The sequence below is a fragment of the Barbus barbus genome, assembly GCF_936440315.1.
Source record: "Barbus barbus genome assembly, chromosome: 34".
Taxonomy (NCBI): domain Eukaryota; kingdom Metazoa; phylum Chordata; class Actinopteri; order Cypriniformes; family Cyprinidae; genus Barbus; species Barbus barbus.
In genome coordinates, this window is record NC_136762.1 from 25,940,850 (window position 1) to 25,959,583 (window position 18,734).

At 36.1% G+C, this 18,734-nt stretch overlaps 1 protein-coding gene across 1 annotated transcript; it reads left to right on the top strand.

Moving 5' to 3' along the window:
• Positions 1-2,570: 2,570 nt before the first annotated feature.
• On the top strand, positions 2,571-17,711 carry LOC306854108 (serine/threonine-protein phosphatase 5-like). The gene is made up of 13 exons (XM_079391934.1): positions 2,571-2,731; positions 4,585-4,826; positions 6,267-6,414; positions 6,779-6,900; positions 9,328-9,393; positions 9,556-9,654; positions 9,851-9,956; positions 10,050-10,192; positions 10,283-10,370; positions 13,241-13,281; positions 13,361-13,539; positions 14,070-14,151; positions 15,933-17,711. Exons 1-13 carry the CDS (start codon positions 2,641-2,643, stop codon positions 15,993-15,995), a joined length of 1,470 nt encoding a protein of 489 aa, XP_079248060.1. The 5' UTR covers positions 2,571-2,640; the 3' UTR covers positions 15,996-17,711.
• The last annotated feature ends 1,023 nt before the right edge of the window (positions 17,712-18,734 follow it).

The window sequence follows — 18,734 nt, forward strand, 5'->3', positions numbered from 1 at the left end:
TGAGCTGTATGCCAAAATCATCAATATTAAAACAATAAAAGGCTTGAACTACTTCAGTTGTGTTGTAATGAATCTAAAATATATGAAAGTCTAATGTTTATCAGTATATTACAGAAAATAATGAACTTTATCACAATATGCTAATTTTTTTAAAAGGACCTGTATATTCAGTTCATACGGTAAAGACTATACAGTGTCTTATTTTTACATTTGATCAATTTCAACTCAAAGTTTGTTGACAGTGAAGCTGCTCTGAAGGAACACAGTAAGGGCTCACGGGTCATTTAGGGTTTTTTTAGGCCCCGTCCACAAGGAGATGCATTTAGCTGTAGGCCTATATGCAAAACTTTTGCATATATTGGTGTTTTGTTCAGACGTGGATAAATCTGAAAACGACACCGTTGCGTTTTTGTGTGTACAGCCAATCCGTATATTTTATGCCCCTAATCAGGTACCGCTACGTCACGTAACAGCAACAACAACATGAACAAACACTGAACGATTGTCTTTTTATTAACTAACATTAAAACAGATTAATAAATGTATTGTTCCATGTTCATTGTTATACCGTGTACAAGGTTTACGCGCATAGTCCAAGTCCTCTTCTCCGTTTTTAGTGTATCTCTGTGGCAGAATTACAGCGCCACATACTGGTCTGGCATGTATGCTACATCGTTTTGTGTGGGTTTCATGGTTTCGTGTGTACGCAGATATTTCTTGAGGCGAGGGGAAAAAACAGATCGTATAGGGAAAGCTCTGGCTTCGTGTGGATGTAGCCTAAAATATGCAAGGAGTAATGAAAGGAACAGAGGACAAGTGTGAACTATTCAGGAGCTGTGGAAACAAACTAGTGGCAGGAAAATATTTATTTATTGTATATTGTTTAGTTAGTGAAAATGACAGATGAAGTTTCTGTTTAATTGCAACTTTAACTACTTTGAATGCTGAGACAAGTTGGCACTGTTATATCTGCTACTCAGAATAAATACAAAATAGCTATACTGTAAAACTCAAAAATTTGCTGAAGCTGGTTGCATTTAAGCTTTCTCAACTTTTTTTTTTTTCATTATTATTTTTTTTTACAGTGTATTCAGAGTTTCTGAACCTACTGGAACCAAAGTCCCACCAAGTCTTTTGGACATGATGGACAGCAGAAATCTGCAATCTGGTGTCGCTCTTTGATTTGACAAACTGGCCCTCCATATTGATTTATAGCTTTTTTGCTGGGGAACTGAAGGGGCAAATCCAAGCAAATGAACTAATCTTTAGTAAAATAACAGCCGGATTCATGGTAAAGAACTGTGTTAATCAAAGGAGATATTTATCCCCGACTCCCTGCAAGTACTGTTCCCTCTTAATGTGAATTCTGTTGGTGCATTTAATTTCCTATCATCCTAACCACTAGTGCATGTGAGGGAAGACGGTACATTGTCTTTAACCTGTTAGTTAGGTAGGGAAGCATGTGTAATTCCTTCATTGTTCAAGGTCCAGGTCATCCTGTAATTTCAGTTAGAATTGTTTTGTTATTTATTTTGGCCTTGTTCCCTCCCAAAGTCTGCGATGTTGCTCCCTTTTAAGAGTGATTAGTTTGTTTTGTTGATAAATGAATCCCTTATGTTATAAAAGAGGTTGTGTTCTGAAATTCTGGGAAGTGAGAGTGGCTTGTTTTTATCCTAGATGCAAGGTCAAAATGTTAAAAATGAAAGAAAAAAACTGTAAAAGGGATGCAAAATCGGTTTAAATCACTGGACTGGCTTGTCATTCATTTGAATGGATCATATAATACCGTGCAAAACATCCCAAAATAAAACTTTTTAATAAACGTTTTTTAAAAATTATATAAATACTTAATAAAATGTCATGAAACAATTAAAAACAACAAGTACCAAACAATATAGAGATGCACCATAAAAACTGATGTGACTCTAAAAGATACAAAACTATGTATTTATTTATTTTATCAAACACTGGCAACCTAAGGGTAACAACTCATCTCTATAATGTAGCCTATGTATGTTATCTGTTCAAAGAAGATAACAATCCAATATTTAAACGTTTTTATTATGAAAACTATATATTTTACAAGCTAGGCTACTCAGTATTTAAGATGAATTAATGCAACATCTAATCATCTAAACTACTGCCAACATAATTTATAAACATTTTGTGTTTAATGTAACAAAAGTTAAAAAAGAAAATAATAGAAATCATTAGTTATGACCCACTCAAGCCTGTAAAATAGCGCCCCCTACAGGCTGAAGCCAGACATTACACCGACCAGCTGCACATGCACAGCTAACTAAACTCACCTACTGATGATTCGCTCAGATCAGGCGACATGGTGTAATTTCTGTGTCCGATACTTCTACTTCACTCATTTAACCTCGTTTTTTTATTTATAATTAATTGTTTTGAAATAATAATAATAATCAATTAATATTGACAGTGGAAATTAAGCAATTCACAACATTTTGCAATAACTTGCACACGTTGATATTCTATGCAGATATGTATAACGTATGTAATAATTATAATGAGAATAGCTGTTGTGATGCTCTGGACTGTTCTAGAGGCTCGGCGAACAGCGCTTGACGACACTCATGCAGGCGTTGCGACAGCCATCCGCTTACACGCGGCAGCATGACGGAATACGGCAGTGAGAAGATGGCGGAAGAAGAGCGGAGTGCCAGTGCAGAGAAACTGAAGGAGAAGGCGAATAACTACTTTAAAGGTAAAAGCTTGTCAGATATCTAGTGTAGATAAGAGACTGTGTCGATGTCGCGCGGGGTGAGTGTGTGGCTGGTGAGCGCTATAAGAGGGACACGTGTGTGAGAGGAGCATCACTCATCAGGCTTTGATCCGTTTACTCGACATGTGTTATTATTATATTATTATTATTATTATTAGTCAGATTTGAAGTCTGCTGTGGTTTAGTCTGGAAAGGCATGTTCAGCTTCTGCAGATTTCCGAAGAACATTGTTTCTAGCATCTCAAATTAATGTTTATAGCACTCTTTAAATGTAAAGTTCATTCATAAAAATATGGGTCAAAGGCGATAAGATGTCGTCATCAATATATATTTACAAAAGTGATGGTATGTCCATGGAAAACACAGTAAGTGTCTACTTCTTAGCTTTCAAAGAAGTTTTTGGAGAATAAAATAATGAATAATGATGCATTGTCATTAAGTGTAATACTATTTATGTTAAAATATATAAAAGAATAAGGGAGCATATTCAGTTTTATTGTTTTAAACGAGTAAAAAAATATCGTACTGACAAATGGACCAAACCTAGGACAGTGGCACATTTTGAACATATAAAAGTACAGCTAATTAGTGTTAGAGGTGAAAGTAATTAGTCTTGTAACGTGTGTCCCTGCAGCACAAAACAGTCATGAGTAGCACAGGAACTTCATACATCAATGGAAAGATTATTTATTCAGGTTCAGATGATGCATACATCCCAGTTTCGATAAATGGACCCTTATGACTGGTTTTGTTGTCCAGGGTCACATGTGTCATAAATTGATTTTTGTTGTAAATATGCCTGACAAGATTGTTACACTGAATGATATTTTAGTGGCTGTCTTCTGTAAATCAGAGAAACATGTGTGATATTTATTGTCTTCTTAGAAAATTGCAATGAACAGAAAACAACAACAGTTTAAAGAAGTATTACACTTATTGTTTTTATGCTTGAAACCTTTTCGTATTTTACCTTTATATATAATTTTCTCATTTATTTAATTCTTTGTTTTGATATTTCAGCTTCTGTTTCCTCAGCTGTGGAAAGATAAAGTCTGTTAATACTAATTTCATTTGAATGGTAACTACAGTTTCTTATTATGCTAACTGAATTAATTGAAACAAAGTAAGAATTTGACGTGAAAGATGGCACATTTAATAAGGTTAGGGGGGGAAATGAGCATTTATAAACATAGTGGGAAATGACATCTGTTTTGTTACATTCAGCAACTCATTTTAAGTTATTTCTTCCTCTTTCCAGTCACAGAGCTCTTTATTTTGAGAGTTGTTTAAGTGAGAGGAAATCTGTGATTTAGTTCAGATTTGGGGAATTGTAATGTTGAATAATTCATTTTATTATGTAAATTGAAATTTGCATAGATTTTTGTTTGTATATGCTGTCAATTATAGTTCTTAGAAAGAAAATCGGTATCGGGAAAAATCGGTATCGGTCGGTCACACGTATGCAAAAAAAAAAAAAACGGAAATCGTAATCGGCCAAGAAAATTGCAATCGGTGCATCTCTAAATGATACTAAAATAACAATGTGGTAATGTATGCAAAAATGTAGTCAACTTATTAATAACTTTTGGGATTTCAAGTAATTTCTCATTATTTAAATAACTATCTAAAAACACTCTTAAAACTTCTTGGGTTTGTCAATTTGGTAAGTCTCTAACGGGAGTCAAATGTGACCGGAACGATGTAGTTCAATATTATATATCATTTCTAGGCACTTATTTGGCAGTGTTGACTCTCTCTTCAAAAGAGGCATAGACACAATGCTTTGTGATGTATTATGATTCATCTCCATTAATAGTCTCCTGCTGTTATTTCAGATAAAGACTATGAGAACGCCATCAAGTATTATACGGAAGCAGCGGAGCTGAACCCGAGCAATGCCATCTACTACAGTAACAGGAGCCTGGCGTACCTGCGCACCGAGTGCTATGGCTATGCGCTGGCGGACGCCACACAAGCCCTGGAGCTGGACAAGAACTACATCAAGGGCTACTATCGGCGAGCCACCTCCAACATGGCCCTGGGCAAGTTTAAAGCAGCGCTTAAAGATTACGAGACGGTGAGACTCGTTATATTATCAGAACTTTAATAGAGTGTTTTTAGATGCATATTGATGCACTGAAGTTTCTGCATCTAAACACATTCGGCTGAAACGGCATGGTTTTCTGTTGATCAGTCAACTTGACTAAGGCAATGTGCTTTCTTTTAATATGAAACAAAAAAGTCTCAGCTTTTCAAATTTCAATTTCATCACAAAATACGAACAGTACATTTAGTTTTGATGCTTTTTATTGTGGCGTGGCTTTAGCAGACTCAGTTCATGCAGCACATAAACAGATCATCTCGTCCTCTTCTAGTTACAGCATGAAATAAACATGAATAAAGTTATGTTGAAAGAAACAGTACAACTTGCATCATGCAATCACTTAATCAGTATTTCATCCTCAGAAAGGCATCAATGAAACTACCTGTTAGCAGTGTCACATAACGTCACATTTACCTCAGGAAAGACATTCAATATCCAAAAACACTGTAGCCAGCTGGAAAAATAACTAGAGAGAAGCGTATTGCTAAATATTTATATGCACTATATTACTTATTTATTAGATTTCTGCTTAATCTGTTGTCTTCATTATTTAATGCATTTTTGATTAAATCTGTCATGGCCAGTTTTTACTGTCACTGTTTAAATGTGTATTATTATTTTATTAATATTTCAACAACAAATTACAATTATCTTCTTAAATAATGCCTGTTAGGACACAAGCAATTTATGTCCTACAACATCCATAATTTTCAGTTTCTGCCCAGAATTTTCATATTATACATACATATACATACATGTGCTAGGTCAGTGTTAGGAAAGAAAACATCTCTTTTCTAAATCAGTGCTGACTTGTCATTTCAAATATGAAAATAATCAAAGTATATAGGGTTGTGTGAGAATATGATATATATAGATGAATATAAATATATAAATGTATATACATGAAAAGATTTTCAAAGTATATACTGTATCTGTGTGTATTTATATATACATAATATATATACACAGAACACACACATGTATTATGCAAACAAAAACATTTATTTTGGATGTGATTAATCGCTTGACAGCACTAGTGAGAATACATCCACAGTTCTGTCATGAAACTCTAGATGGCACAGTCCAAAAGGTCTAACTCAATCTGACATAATGACATCACATGGTGCAGCCGATTGGTTATTTTTGCAGAAGTTGCAGCGCATTTCAAAACCCTTCCCCAGCTCCACCTGTATAGATCTGCTACAGGGTTATCATGCATGCTATGGGGGTTATTCATGTTATTTGTGCAGCAGCAGTATTTCTAACATGCTCACAGCAGAATGTTGTGAATGTATTGCAGCAGTAAGTCTCGGTACTTGCTCTGCCGCAACAACATTCAGCTCAGCACACAAACTTGACTTCATCTTTTTAATTAATAATTTTTTTGTGCTGTTGTCTTTTCATTGCTAACAGGTAGTAAGAGTTCGTCCCAATGACAAAGATGCCAAGATGAAGTACCAGGAGTGCAATAAGATTGTCAAACAGAAGGCCTTTGAGCGGGCCATCGCCGGCGACGAGCTCAAGCGATCAGTCGTAGACTCCTTAGACATCGAGAACATGAGTAAGTGCTTTGAGGAAGTTGTAATTATTACAAGCAAATTATGCTTAATTACAAGCAATCGACACTAAACATAACCCTACATGTTATTAAGCAATCATCTCAATACTGATTTGTAATTACATTGTAACAAAGACACCTTAACATTATTTTTTTTTTGTTCTTGTCTTATTTCCCAATATGCTCCGAGCATTTGCGAAAAAAAATGATGTTATTTTCATGGAAAAATGATTTTATTGTAGCAATTCTGTGATAATAGGGTCAGCTATTATGAATCTTTGTGTACAAGAAAACAAATCTTTGCGGTTGAAAAAGATTTCAGAATATAAATCATTGATGATTTTTTATTATTATTCTCTTCCACCAGCAATCGAGGATGACTATGCTGGACCTAAACTTGAAGATGGGAAGGTTACACTGAATTTCATGAAAGACTTGATGGACTGGTTCAAAGACCAGAAGAAACTGCATAGAAAGTGTGCTTACCAGGTGAATGCTCTTCAAATACATGCACACAGATCTTGAAACATAACTGTGTTCATCTATTATTTATTTACTTTAGGCAGAGCAATATATCGGTCATATTGAATAAACCTGTAGAAATATATTGCGATTATGCTCACGTGATATCGTAGTGCTGCACTTTTAAGCCTTGTGATTTAAAATCAAGCGCTAAAAGGTTTGAGAGAAATCGGTTTGATACTTTGTAAGACACACTTTAAAGTGCCCACACATAAAGTCACACAGTGTTTGAGTACTGAATTGATTTCCTCTTTGTGGTGTATTGTGTTTAAACAGTCAAATGCTCACAAAAAATAGCCTGTCTGGGTGAGTATACTCACAAACACAGTCAGCTTAGTCTTAAATGAGTCCTAAATATATTAGATCCGTGCAATAGCTCTTAAAGTGACAGCAGCCCAATATACCATCTTCCATCTCTGACCTTAATGTTCAACAGACAACAAAAGACAAAAAGAATGTCACTCACCGCTTTTGACTGAGGGCTCATCCACACGAAGCCAGAGCTTTCCCTATCTGATCTTTTTTTCCTCGTTCTTCCTTTACGGCGTTGTCTCAAGATATATCTGCGTACACATGAAACCGACTCAAAACGATGTAGTATAATTGCCATACCGGGATGTGGCGCTGTAATTCTGCCACAGAGATGCACTAAAAACAGAAGACCACTTGAAGTACTCGAATAAACCTTGCACGCTGTATTGAAACCCAACACAACAACAAGAAAAGCTAGTAAAGTTAGTAAAGCTAATAGGCTCAGTAGCATGTAGTCCGTCGTTGCTGTTGCGTGACGGAACATTCACATCATCGTTTCACAGAATATACGGATTGGCTCTACACACAAAAATGCAAAGGTGTTTTCAGATTTATCCACTTAGGATGCGCATCTCTGTGTGAACGGGGCCTGAGTAAATTTTGTGGCTGTAATAAAAATCAATGTAGATTTAAATCATACAGTGAAGGTGTTTTTTTGTTTTGTTAAATTTTTTTTTTTTTTTTTTTTTTTTTTTTTATTATTCGGTTCCTAAGCGCTGTTTTATTGAAAATAATAAAGTTTGAAGTCACCGTTATGGAGGGAAGCACTTGCTTTAGTTGGGCTCTTGACCCTTGACTTCTTAACTTTAATGTTTCTCTGGCTGCTGTAACTGTGTTTCTGAAGCACATTTGTTATAGCAACAGTTAAGAGAAGACAAACTGACCAGATGGTGATGGTTATTTATTGATGATTCAGTCATCATGTAGTGTCCTGATTCACTGATCTCATCCAGAGTCTCTGAGAACATTATTTAGATTTTAATAATTTCATTTTATAGTAGCCCTAGAATACCACTGCATACAATTGTGTCCTGCTTTAATATTATGATTGTTTTTAAGTCCTTATGCAGAAATGATTTGGACGGGGTCATGTAGACTCACACAGATATCAAGATTCAGCGTATGAACCTCAGCAATGATCACAATCAAAGAAAAGCTTGTTTTGTGATGTTCAGAGTTGATCTGAATATTTTGTTGACTGTCACCATTGTTGAGGTTCATACACTGAATCTTGATATCTGTGTGAGTCTACATGATCCCATGCAAATAACTTCTGCATAATGACTTAATGTTCAAAATATTAAAACAGAACAAAATTGCGTGCAGTTGTATTCTAGGGCTACTATAGTGTGAAATAATAAAATCTAAATAATGTCCTCAGAGATCAAACTCTGGGTGAGATCAGAGAATTAGGCCACCACACGATGACTGAATCATCAAATCAGTTTTTCATCTTGCAGCTTTTGCTATAACAAATGTGCTTCAGAAACAGTTACAGCAGCCAGAGAGAAGCTTAAGTTAAAACGTCAAGGGTCAGGAACCCAACTAAAGCAAGTGAAACAGCGCTTAGGCTTCCTGGAGGCTAAGTGAGGGCTGCCCGTGCAGGGCCAGTGCTAAGGGCCCAACATTTTGCCAGTGAGCAAATTCTCAGGGGCCCTGCGCTGGGCCCCCATTTGATTGTAGAGCGCTTTGGGTGTTCAACCATACACAATGAAAGTGCTATATAAAAGCCTCATTCACTCACTCATTCAATTAGCTGCCAAGACAGATAAACCCAATACAGTCAAGATGATCCTTGACTGTATTGTTTATGATTGTGGTTATTACTTCTTCTGTTTCCTAATACAGAGTCTTTGATGTTTTAATAGAAAAATTTCACAGTTTCTGCTTTTGAGAGAATTTCTTGTTTTACCGTTTTCATAATGCAATGTAAATAGAAATTTCTCAGATGACAACAATTCTTGATAAAAAGAAATTAAGTAATTTTTATCATAGAAGATGTGTGTTCAAGTTATTGTCTTTGCATTTTTTTATTTATTTGACTATTGACTTGTGATCTTAATCAATATTTCTGTCTTTCAGATGCTGGTTCAAGTTAAAGAAGTCTTTTCCAAACTTCCAAGTCTCGTTGAAATTACATTAAAAGAGGTAAGAGAATAGAACGAGTGTTCCGTTTCCAGAGACTTCCGTCACTAAAAAAGCTGGAATTCTATTTTTGCCTTTTCTTTTGTTGTTTTTGTCCTCATAGTAATTTCCTGTGATGATAAATTGATATTCCTGTTCTCACTGTTGATTTCTCTTGTTGGTTAGACGGAGAAAATAACTATTTGTGGAGACACACATGGCCAGTACTATGATCTTCTAAATATCTTTGAGTTGAACGGTTTACCATCTATAACTAATCCTTATGTATCCTTTTCCTTTCGAGTCCGTGATATTGTCACACCTGCTTTCTTGAGTATGTAATTAAATATAAATTGTTTAATTGAATAGTATTATATTAAATATAGCATTACTTTAGTCTAACTGTTTGCAGTATTTTTAATACAGTATACACATTTCCCCACTGAGATCCAGTGAATTAGTCTTGACTTCAGGCTCTCAGCTGTTCAATGGTGACTTTGTGGACCGCGGCTCTTTCTCTTTAGAAGTCATTCTCACACTGTTTGGCTTCAAGCTGCTGTATCCTGAACACTTCCACCTGCTTAGAGGTGAGGACACACCAACGTTTCCTTGTACAAATTCCCAAACTTGTTTGTGTGTGATGGATGCATGTTATGATCCGAAATGTCTTTTTTGTGAAGGTAACCACGAGACGGATAACATGAATCAGATGTACGGGTTCGAGGGTGAGGTGAAAGCGAAGTACACTGCCCAGATGTTCCAGCTCTTCAGTGAAGTCTTCCAGTGGCTTCCTCTCACCCAGTGCATCAATAACAAAGTGCTGGTATGACACGAGGCCGGCCATCAGAATCAGCATTTATACCACTTTGTATTTTTGTCTTTGGATTTGAGTGTAAGCTGAATTGTGTTTCAGGTGATGCATGGAGGACTGTTTAGTGAGGATGGTGTGACTTTAGATGACATTAGAAAGATAGACAGGAACAGACAGCCTCCAGACTCTGGTAAGACATGTCTGATATCGCAAGAAAATGTTGTTCATGTCTGAGCTTATGTGGTCCTGCATAGGGCTGTGTGATATGGCAAAACAATCTTTTCCCCAGAACGTTTGACTGGTTCAAGATTACAATTTGGATTAGTTTTTTTATACATTTAACTAGTCAACTTAAAAATATAACTACAACATATTCAACCAACATCTGTCAGTACAAAGCCATCTGGTTAAAGACGGTTTTCTTCCAATTAGGGATGTGCAACAGCGATCGAGTACTCGGCCGTGACAGCGATGATCGATCATGAAAACGATGATCGTGGGGAAAAAAATAAAAATCTGATTGGTTATAGCAGCACTTTGGGCAGCACCCTGCACGAGCTCTGGTTGTTTAGCTTGCGAGAGCATCCGGTTCAAGAGAAGAGAGAGAAGCTTGGCTTTGAAGTCAAGTAGTGATGTATGTGTTGGCTACATACAAATCTGATTAATCTAATATAGGGTGACCAGACGTCCCGAAAAATTCGGGACCGTCCCGAAATCTAAGCTGCTGTCCCGAATCCCGAATCCCACTCTAATTGTCCCGAAAATTATACTGAAGCAAAATCTTAAATAGTTATTGTCTGATAAAACATAAAAAACTGTCCGTGGAGCGAGGTCGAGTCATCCTGCAGCCTGGCAACCAGCCCCCGCCGGCTGCTCATTGGCTGCAGCATCTTGTTTTTTTTTTTTTTGGTTCATTAACTATGAAGTATAAAAATAGCCTAACGTTACTTCTATATTATATAAAATTATATGTATATGTAGGCTACTTATATTAATAAAAACATGATTGGTTCAGTCACTTTCGTTTGAAATTCATTATCTTTATTATTCATTATTCATTACCCATTATTCATTATTCATTACCCCCCCCCCCCCCCCGTCCCCCCGTCCCCCCGTCCCCGTCCCGTCCCGAATTTCAACCAATCTCATCTGGTCACCCTAATCTAATAGGATGTGTTGGGATATTAACATTTATTTACATGCAGCTGAATGCTCTGCATATTACCAGTGTTTAGTTTCATGCTCAAAATGCAATGCTGATATTGACTGAGTTATTTGAGACGGTCATATTGCTTTTAGATGTTTCTTTTTCAAAAATACTGATCCTTTAATAATGCAGCAGTGATTTTTTTCGTCAATTCACTTCAATTAAAATTGTTTTCGTACTTCATATGGCTTCGAAAACAAGCAGGCAATTTTAGGAATCACTTGACAATGTAGATGAAAATATAGCACAAATCTGCTATAAACATTAATGACATAAGCATTATAATGAGAACTTTATAGATTTGAAATCTATAGTGAATTCTGTCCTTACCCGTGTTTCAGTGCGTTGTTGAAAGCGTTCTCTCTCTCTCTCTCTCTCTCTCTCTCTCTCTCTCTCTCTCTCTCTCTCTCTCTCTCTCTCTCTCTCTCTCTCTCTCTCGCTATAGCACGTAACTTAAAGTTCACTGGCATACGCATCCTTTTGTGCTGATACAAGATGTAATGTTACGTTTATGTTATGTATCTAACTTATCTGATTAATATCGTAGGAAGTGTCTTAGAACGGGTTTCAGTTTATTTGCATAAAGTCAGCTTCACCTCAGGCAGCTATACTTTTTTTAGATGCTTTTTTTAATAATAGTGCTGCATCATAATCCTAATCTAACATCTAATCGTGTTCATGTTTTTATAGACATGTTTTCATGTTTTATTTTTATTTTTAACATTCATTTTAATAACAGTCTTGAGATATTTTCATTATCTCCATTACGGCCATGCCCCGCCCCCCGTACACGCCCCGCCCCCGATTACTCGATTAATCATTTTTGAAACCTATCGATGATCGAAATAAGAAACTGCCAAAAATGCCCATCCCTACTTCCAAGTATAGGACATATGAAGTGATCAACATGATGTAAATTCAAGACGTAGTCGTCATCGTATCTGCGAGTCATCTGTGTCACGTCACCTGTAGCGTTTTTTCCGCTGTTGGCAATGGAATGGACCCGCCCTACTCTGCCTCTGATTGGCTTACCGTAATGTTCTTTCCCTCATCCAACCAATCAACTCCTGAAGCCTAACTTTGAGACGCTGCAGGCAACTGTCCATATTTCAGACTTAATGCTTTTGTATCTGCTGTAAATTATGGTGTTTCAGTTTAAACGGTGATTACTGCATGAGGCTGCTGTATTTGTTTTGTTTTGCGTGAGCCCATCAGCTACTTCAAAAGTTTTGAATTTGCTGAAAGGAAGATTTACAGTGGTTCATATAAAGGTGTTTATCCTTGAATGGTGCACTGCAAAAAATGCTTTCCTACTTCGAGTTTTTGTCTTGTTTCTAGTCCAAATAGATCTAAAAATTCTTAAATCAAGAAGCATGTTCTAGACGAGGAAAAATTGTCTTGTTTTCAGAAAAATTTAGTTTTTCCTTAAAACAAGCTAAATAATCTGCAAATGGGGTAAGCAAAATAATCTTATTTTTGCTTTGGAGTTTAGTTTGTCACCGTTTTCTCAGCTGACAAGTTTGCACCCCTGTAACTGTTACCATTGGTGCATTTTCATTGTCTAATTGTAACGTTTTCTAATGTTTTTATTCAAAACCCTGATTCCTTGATTTCCTCAATACATTAAATTGTGGCCAACCATTACATTCAAAGTAATCGATAAAATCTGAAAACATTTCCAACACTAATGTATACAATGAAGGAACACTGGCAATATTTAGTAATACAATCCTAATTAAGAAGACCCTGCCAACCACACACCACACTCTAGCATTGTGTTATGAAGTGTTGCACCACTTACATTTTCATTGGACAATGTAAAACTCGAGTTGTAATTTGTATCTGTTGCGCAGGTCCGATGTGCGATCTCCTGTGGTCAGATCCTCAGCCGCAGGTCAGTTCTGTTCTCCTCCTTCAGCTAAGCGAAGGTTTTGGTCTCAGCTGTGTTTTGACCGATGTGTGTTCTCCTCCAGAGTGGACGGTCCATCAGCAAGCGGGGTGTGAGCTGTCAGTTTGGGCCTGATGTTACGGAGCGCTTCCTGGAGCAGAACAAGCTGCAGTACATAGTGCGCAGTCATGAGGTGAAAGCCGAGGGTTACGAGGTCACTCACTCAGGGAAGTGCATCACCGTGTTCTCAGCGCCAAACTACTGGTACGGAAAACACTCGCTGTCCTTATGAGCTTCCAATTAACCAAGAGCTATAAAAGCATCTGGATGAATGTTATGTCAAGAGCGTGTCCTAGTCATATTGCACCCCCAAATAAGAAAATGATATTCTGCATTAAGGAAATGAAGCCTGATTAACACTGCATTAAGCCTAAGCCTGATTACTGATTCAGCGTACCATTATGAAATTGATTTAATTATAATGGCAATCAGCGTAATTTTGCTCCACATTGTGTGCCTCACTAAAAACAAAAATGTGGCTAAAGTTGCAAATTCAAAGAATATGGTACAAAAAGCAACTGATGTAATGTGCCACATTTAGTCAGTATTACAATTTAAAACCAAAGACATGTTGAATTATTAGTTCTAAATGATAGGAAATGTATAATTTAATGCAGCTTTATTGAAAATAAACTATGTGTAGAACATGTTGTGGTCAAGTCAGAATTAAATGTCTGAATATATGTGCATATTCACGACTCTTTCTTTTCTGTGTGCTCCTGTTCTGTTTTTAGTGACCAGATGGGAAATAAAGGAGCTTACATTCATCTCAGCGGATCAGACCTCAAGCCAGAGTTTCACCAGTTTACTGCTGTGGTCAGTGGAGTTTCATTCTTTTGCATTTTATTATAATTTTAGGGACAATGCACATCAATAATGCATAAATGTACAATGTGCCAGAATTAGCCAGAAGGCTACTTTGCATCTGCAGTTCCTGGACTGATGGTAAAATTGTCACCCTAAAAAATATAAAACAATTAAACAAAACAGTACATACTTCAAAATACATATAAAAATGACACAAATCCCAAAAAATGTACGTCCGTTTAAAAATTATACTAGTACCAACAGATCAATACCAGCTCACTCAGACACATACATAATCCAGTAGTCAAACAAAATAACCACTAGTCCATTTACATTACATTCACTCGTTGTTAGGGGTGAACTAGTGTTGCCAAACGGTGTATGTATTTAATTTGAAAGGGTTTTTAAAACCTGCTAGTTATCCAGCCAAGAATAGCAACTAACGCAGACATGAGACTTTGTTGTTTTTGTGAAAAAGAGTAGAATAGGATTACAGAATCAAGAAGCTGATTCTAAATAAATTTAGAATCTAAATAAATCTATTTTGCAAGTTCTATTTTTGTCAACAAAATATTTTCATATTTATTCATTTTTAAAATTATTTTAAACTACGTCTAACTTAGTTATTATTATTATTATTAAAACATAAATATAATTTCAACGATTGTTATACATGTTTTTACTTTTTTTTTTTTTCATAAATTATTGCACTGTTTTAAATTAAATAGTGTGATGTTGCATTTATCTGCTTCATATCAACCTCCTTTGAGATATCGACATCAGACATAAAACAATATCTGTTCATTTTCATCACATAGTTTTTGGTAGAAATGCAACAACATTTGTTGTAGAAAAATTGTTTGTCTGAAAATGTCATGTATGTGACCCTGGAGCACAAAAGCAGTCTTAAGTCGCTGGGGTATATTTGTAGCAATAGCCAAAAATACATTGTATGGGTCAAAATTATTGATTTTTCTTTTATGCCAAACATCATTAGGATATTAAGATCATGTTCCATGAAGATATTTTGTAAATTTCCTACCGTAAATATATTAAAACTTCATTTTTGATTAGTAATATGCATTAAGAACTTCATTTGGACAACTTTAAAGGAGATTTTCTCAATATTTAGAAATATTATTTTTTATTAATAATTAATAATTTTTGCACCCTCAGATTTTCATATAGTTGTATCTCAGACAAATATTGTTCTATTATCCTAACAAACCATACATCAATGGAAAGCCTATTTATTCAGCTTTCAGATGATATATAAATCTCAATTTTGAAAAATTGACCCTTTTGACTGGTTTTGTGCTCCTTGGTCACATATAGCATTTATTGCAATCACTGTACAATTATTTAAATATTATTTATAGTTTCTGAAGGTCTTACAAAGGTCTTTAAAAGTCGTAAATTTTAATTATATCAGTATACAGTGACTTGAGATGCAAAATGATGTTTTCTGAAAAAAATAACGAAATGCCTGTAAACGGGGTATGCAAAGTCCATTGGTGGATGTTTGCTCTCTTTATTCATAAACTCACTTCATTTTGATTAATTTCACAGAAAACAAGACATGCCATCACTTTTTTGCAGTCTGATAACAAGACATGTCTTTAATTGGTCTTATAAAGGTCTTTAAAAAGTATTTTTAATTTAAATGTACCCTCATAAAACCTGCAAAAAAAACTTTTAATATCATTTATGTAATAATTCCCCTCACAAAGTCACTGATTAGGCATGTATTCCTGTGACAAATGCAGTCTTTTTCTCCTCCCTCTCCTCAGCCTCATCCAAATGTCAAGCCGATGGCATACGCTAACTCTCTGATGCAGATGGGTATGATGTAGAGGTGACGCTGCTGTGGTCTGAACTCTGAAGTCCACACGGATCCCTCCAAATCCACTCTCACATTCTGCTCCTCTCTGTTTCCCACACACTTTCTTCCTCGTGTACACGCGCACACTTTACAGTACTCTAACCTGTTGATACATGGGGAAGAATCACATTGGCGATGCCTTGACTTAAAAAAAGGAACTAGGAATGTTATTTTTAAATTCATGGATGTCGTTCTTGGATTGACCCTCCCCACGCTCTTGTCATTAATGTATCCATTCATGTAGAGCTGCATAGTTTGAATTGGATGTTTAGCTCTGGGATAAATGAGCTGAATTATACCAAAGAATGGGCAAGTGTATATGACGCATCCCAAAGTGAGAGTGTTGATGTAGAATTCGAGCCTTGTGAGGACCGGAGACTAAAAACCTGATCAGTACTTTCACCCAACGGTGTGTTTCTACATAGGGCCTTTATTTTTAAATTTTACCCCTTCGCAATCCCCCATCCTGTTTCATCTGAAGTACTGTTGGGAGGGAGAACAGTGTGTCATTTCAATACTGTAGCAGTGTGCACCTATCAAAAAACATAATAAAAGTCAACTTTCATAACAGGAAAGTCTGTCATGAGGTCAGAGTTTCTGTGATTAAACGTCACAAACAAATTTAGGTACTGTGTTAGCTCCAGTAGTTTTCTTAACACTTTTTGGCTCTCTTTCCCGTCTTTCAGAATAGGGAAAACTGCAGTATTGTGAAGCTCAAGAAGTGTTTGGTGTTCTCCACTCTGTAGGCAGCTCCCACACGTTCTCTCTCCCAACATGCTGGACTGAAATGCACTGGAGATGCCCTGTAACCCTCGTATAACCTTCCACCGTCTGTCTAGCAGATCCCGAACCCTTCGTGTGGACTCCAAGTAATACAGCAGAAACCTACCTTCCTCTCTTTAAGCGCACAGCAGCCATGTCCCATGCCCTTGACTTTTTAGAGAATATCATATACACCAACATATGCGTGTGTGTGTGTATATGTATATATATCTATGCATGCATGCACATATGTATGCATATGCATAGATAGATAGATAGATAGATAGATAGATGATATATATATGCATATACACACACACACACACTGTATATTGAAATTTCTGTGTACAAGTTTGGAAAAAAGGAAGTTATTGAATAAAAAACGCCAGTCCAGTAATGTAGAGTGTGTTCATACCTCGTTGTGTTCTGTTAGTTGACGTGAGTGGCACGGGTCTCATTGTCAGCACTGGCTGCAGCTGATATGAAAGAATGGTTCATTCCATCGTCGAGGACCGAATGGGAAAGTGTCACTTTTTTTTTTTTATGGTCTCAATACTGCACAATAGGCATCGTGTCTGGCGAAATATGTTTTAAATAAAAATCTAAAACTAGTTTTGTGACTTTTTTTGACTCGGGAGGGGTTTAGCTGGTCCGTGTCGACCCAGAGAGCTTAAATCTTGCAATCAAGTGTTATTTGAAGTGTTTTAGTGAGTTTGATGCTGTTATGTTTGACATTTAAAAGAGTTTCTGTTACGTTGAGTGTTTTGTGGGTAGCATTGGGCTAAAGAGTATTGCTGTGGTTAGATTGTGGGAGGCTGCATGAACACATGGTTGTATGGGAAAACATTGTGCTGCTGCCAGTAATAAATACAATTACATGCTAGATCATTTACTTTTGGCATGTGCTATGTTAGCTATTTAACTTAAATAACAAAAAAAAAAAAATTCAGAGCCACAACACAAATGTATTTATTTTTTTTAGTAATAAACTTAATTTGTATTTCAGATACAAATGGGTTCTCTAACTCAGTGTAGTTTGTTGGTTGAACAGTTTCATTAGGACCTCTTTCAATACTTTAATGTAGTATTCACGAGTTTACAAATACATTAAATTAGTTCAGATGATCAAGGGCCTACTGGAGCATTGTAACTAACAATCTTATCTTATATGGACATGTACTGTTTTCATTTATAAAAAAAAAAAAAAAACTAGTTTTGTATTTTATGAAGGCATAAAATAATGTTCGAATGCTAGAAATAAAAAGCCACATGAGATTACACCTACTGTAGACTGTTATATTACTCATGCATTTATTATTTTATCTCTAGGTAGCCCACAGATGTGATCCATAGACTAATGATAAATCTAACAGATACCATTACATAATCATTCACAGTTTCACTAAATATGTAATGCATATCTAACAGTGTTCACTGAATTGTGTAGATACAATTTTCATTCAGAATTTTTTTTTAACAGTGTAGAGGTAAAATATATAAAGAAATAATCTTTCATGTCTTAAACACACTATGAAAGTGCAGGGGGAAAAAAGAGATTTCACTTTGATATTAAGTTCCTACATAGTCTGCTGCTGCACTGATAAACAATCTGATAAACAATTTCATTGACTAGAATGGAGGACGGAGTCCAGCTGTTTGTGAATTTGAACACTTCTAGGAAGGATATACAGTATCCTGCAGGCATCAGTCCAAAATGGGCGGAGACTGAAAAAGTGAGCTGTAACATTGAGTGGAAGCCCCGCCCCCTTTTGGAGTCCCCCCCCCCCCCCCCACACCTCTGTTTCAAGAGTGGACAACCTTTTTTTTGCCAATTAATGCTGCCAATTTTAAGCTCACTGTGTTTATTTATTTGTGAAACCGTTTCACTTTTGTGAAATTTATTACATTTATTTGCGGATCTTATTTTTTAGCTGCTTGTGAAACTTTC

What these genes read in the sequence shown, in the direction of transcription:
- LOC306854108 (XM_079391934.1), top strand. Translation starts at nt 2,641, where the DNA reads ATGACGGAATACGGCAGTGAGAAGATGGCGGAAGAAGAGCGGAGTGCC. An exon ending in ATAGAAAGTGTGCTTACCAG is followed by an intron (nt 6,901 to 9,327) that starts GTGAATGCTCTT and finishes TCTGTCTTTCAG; the next exon opens with ATGCTGGTTCAAGTTAAAGA. An exon ending in ACACTTCCACCTGCTTAGAG is followed by an intron (nt 9,957 to 10,049) that starts GTGAGGACACAC and finishes TTTTTTGTGAAG; the next exon opens with GTAACCACGAGACGGATAAC.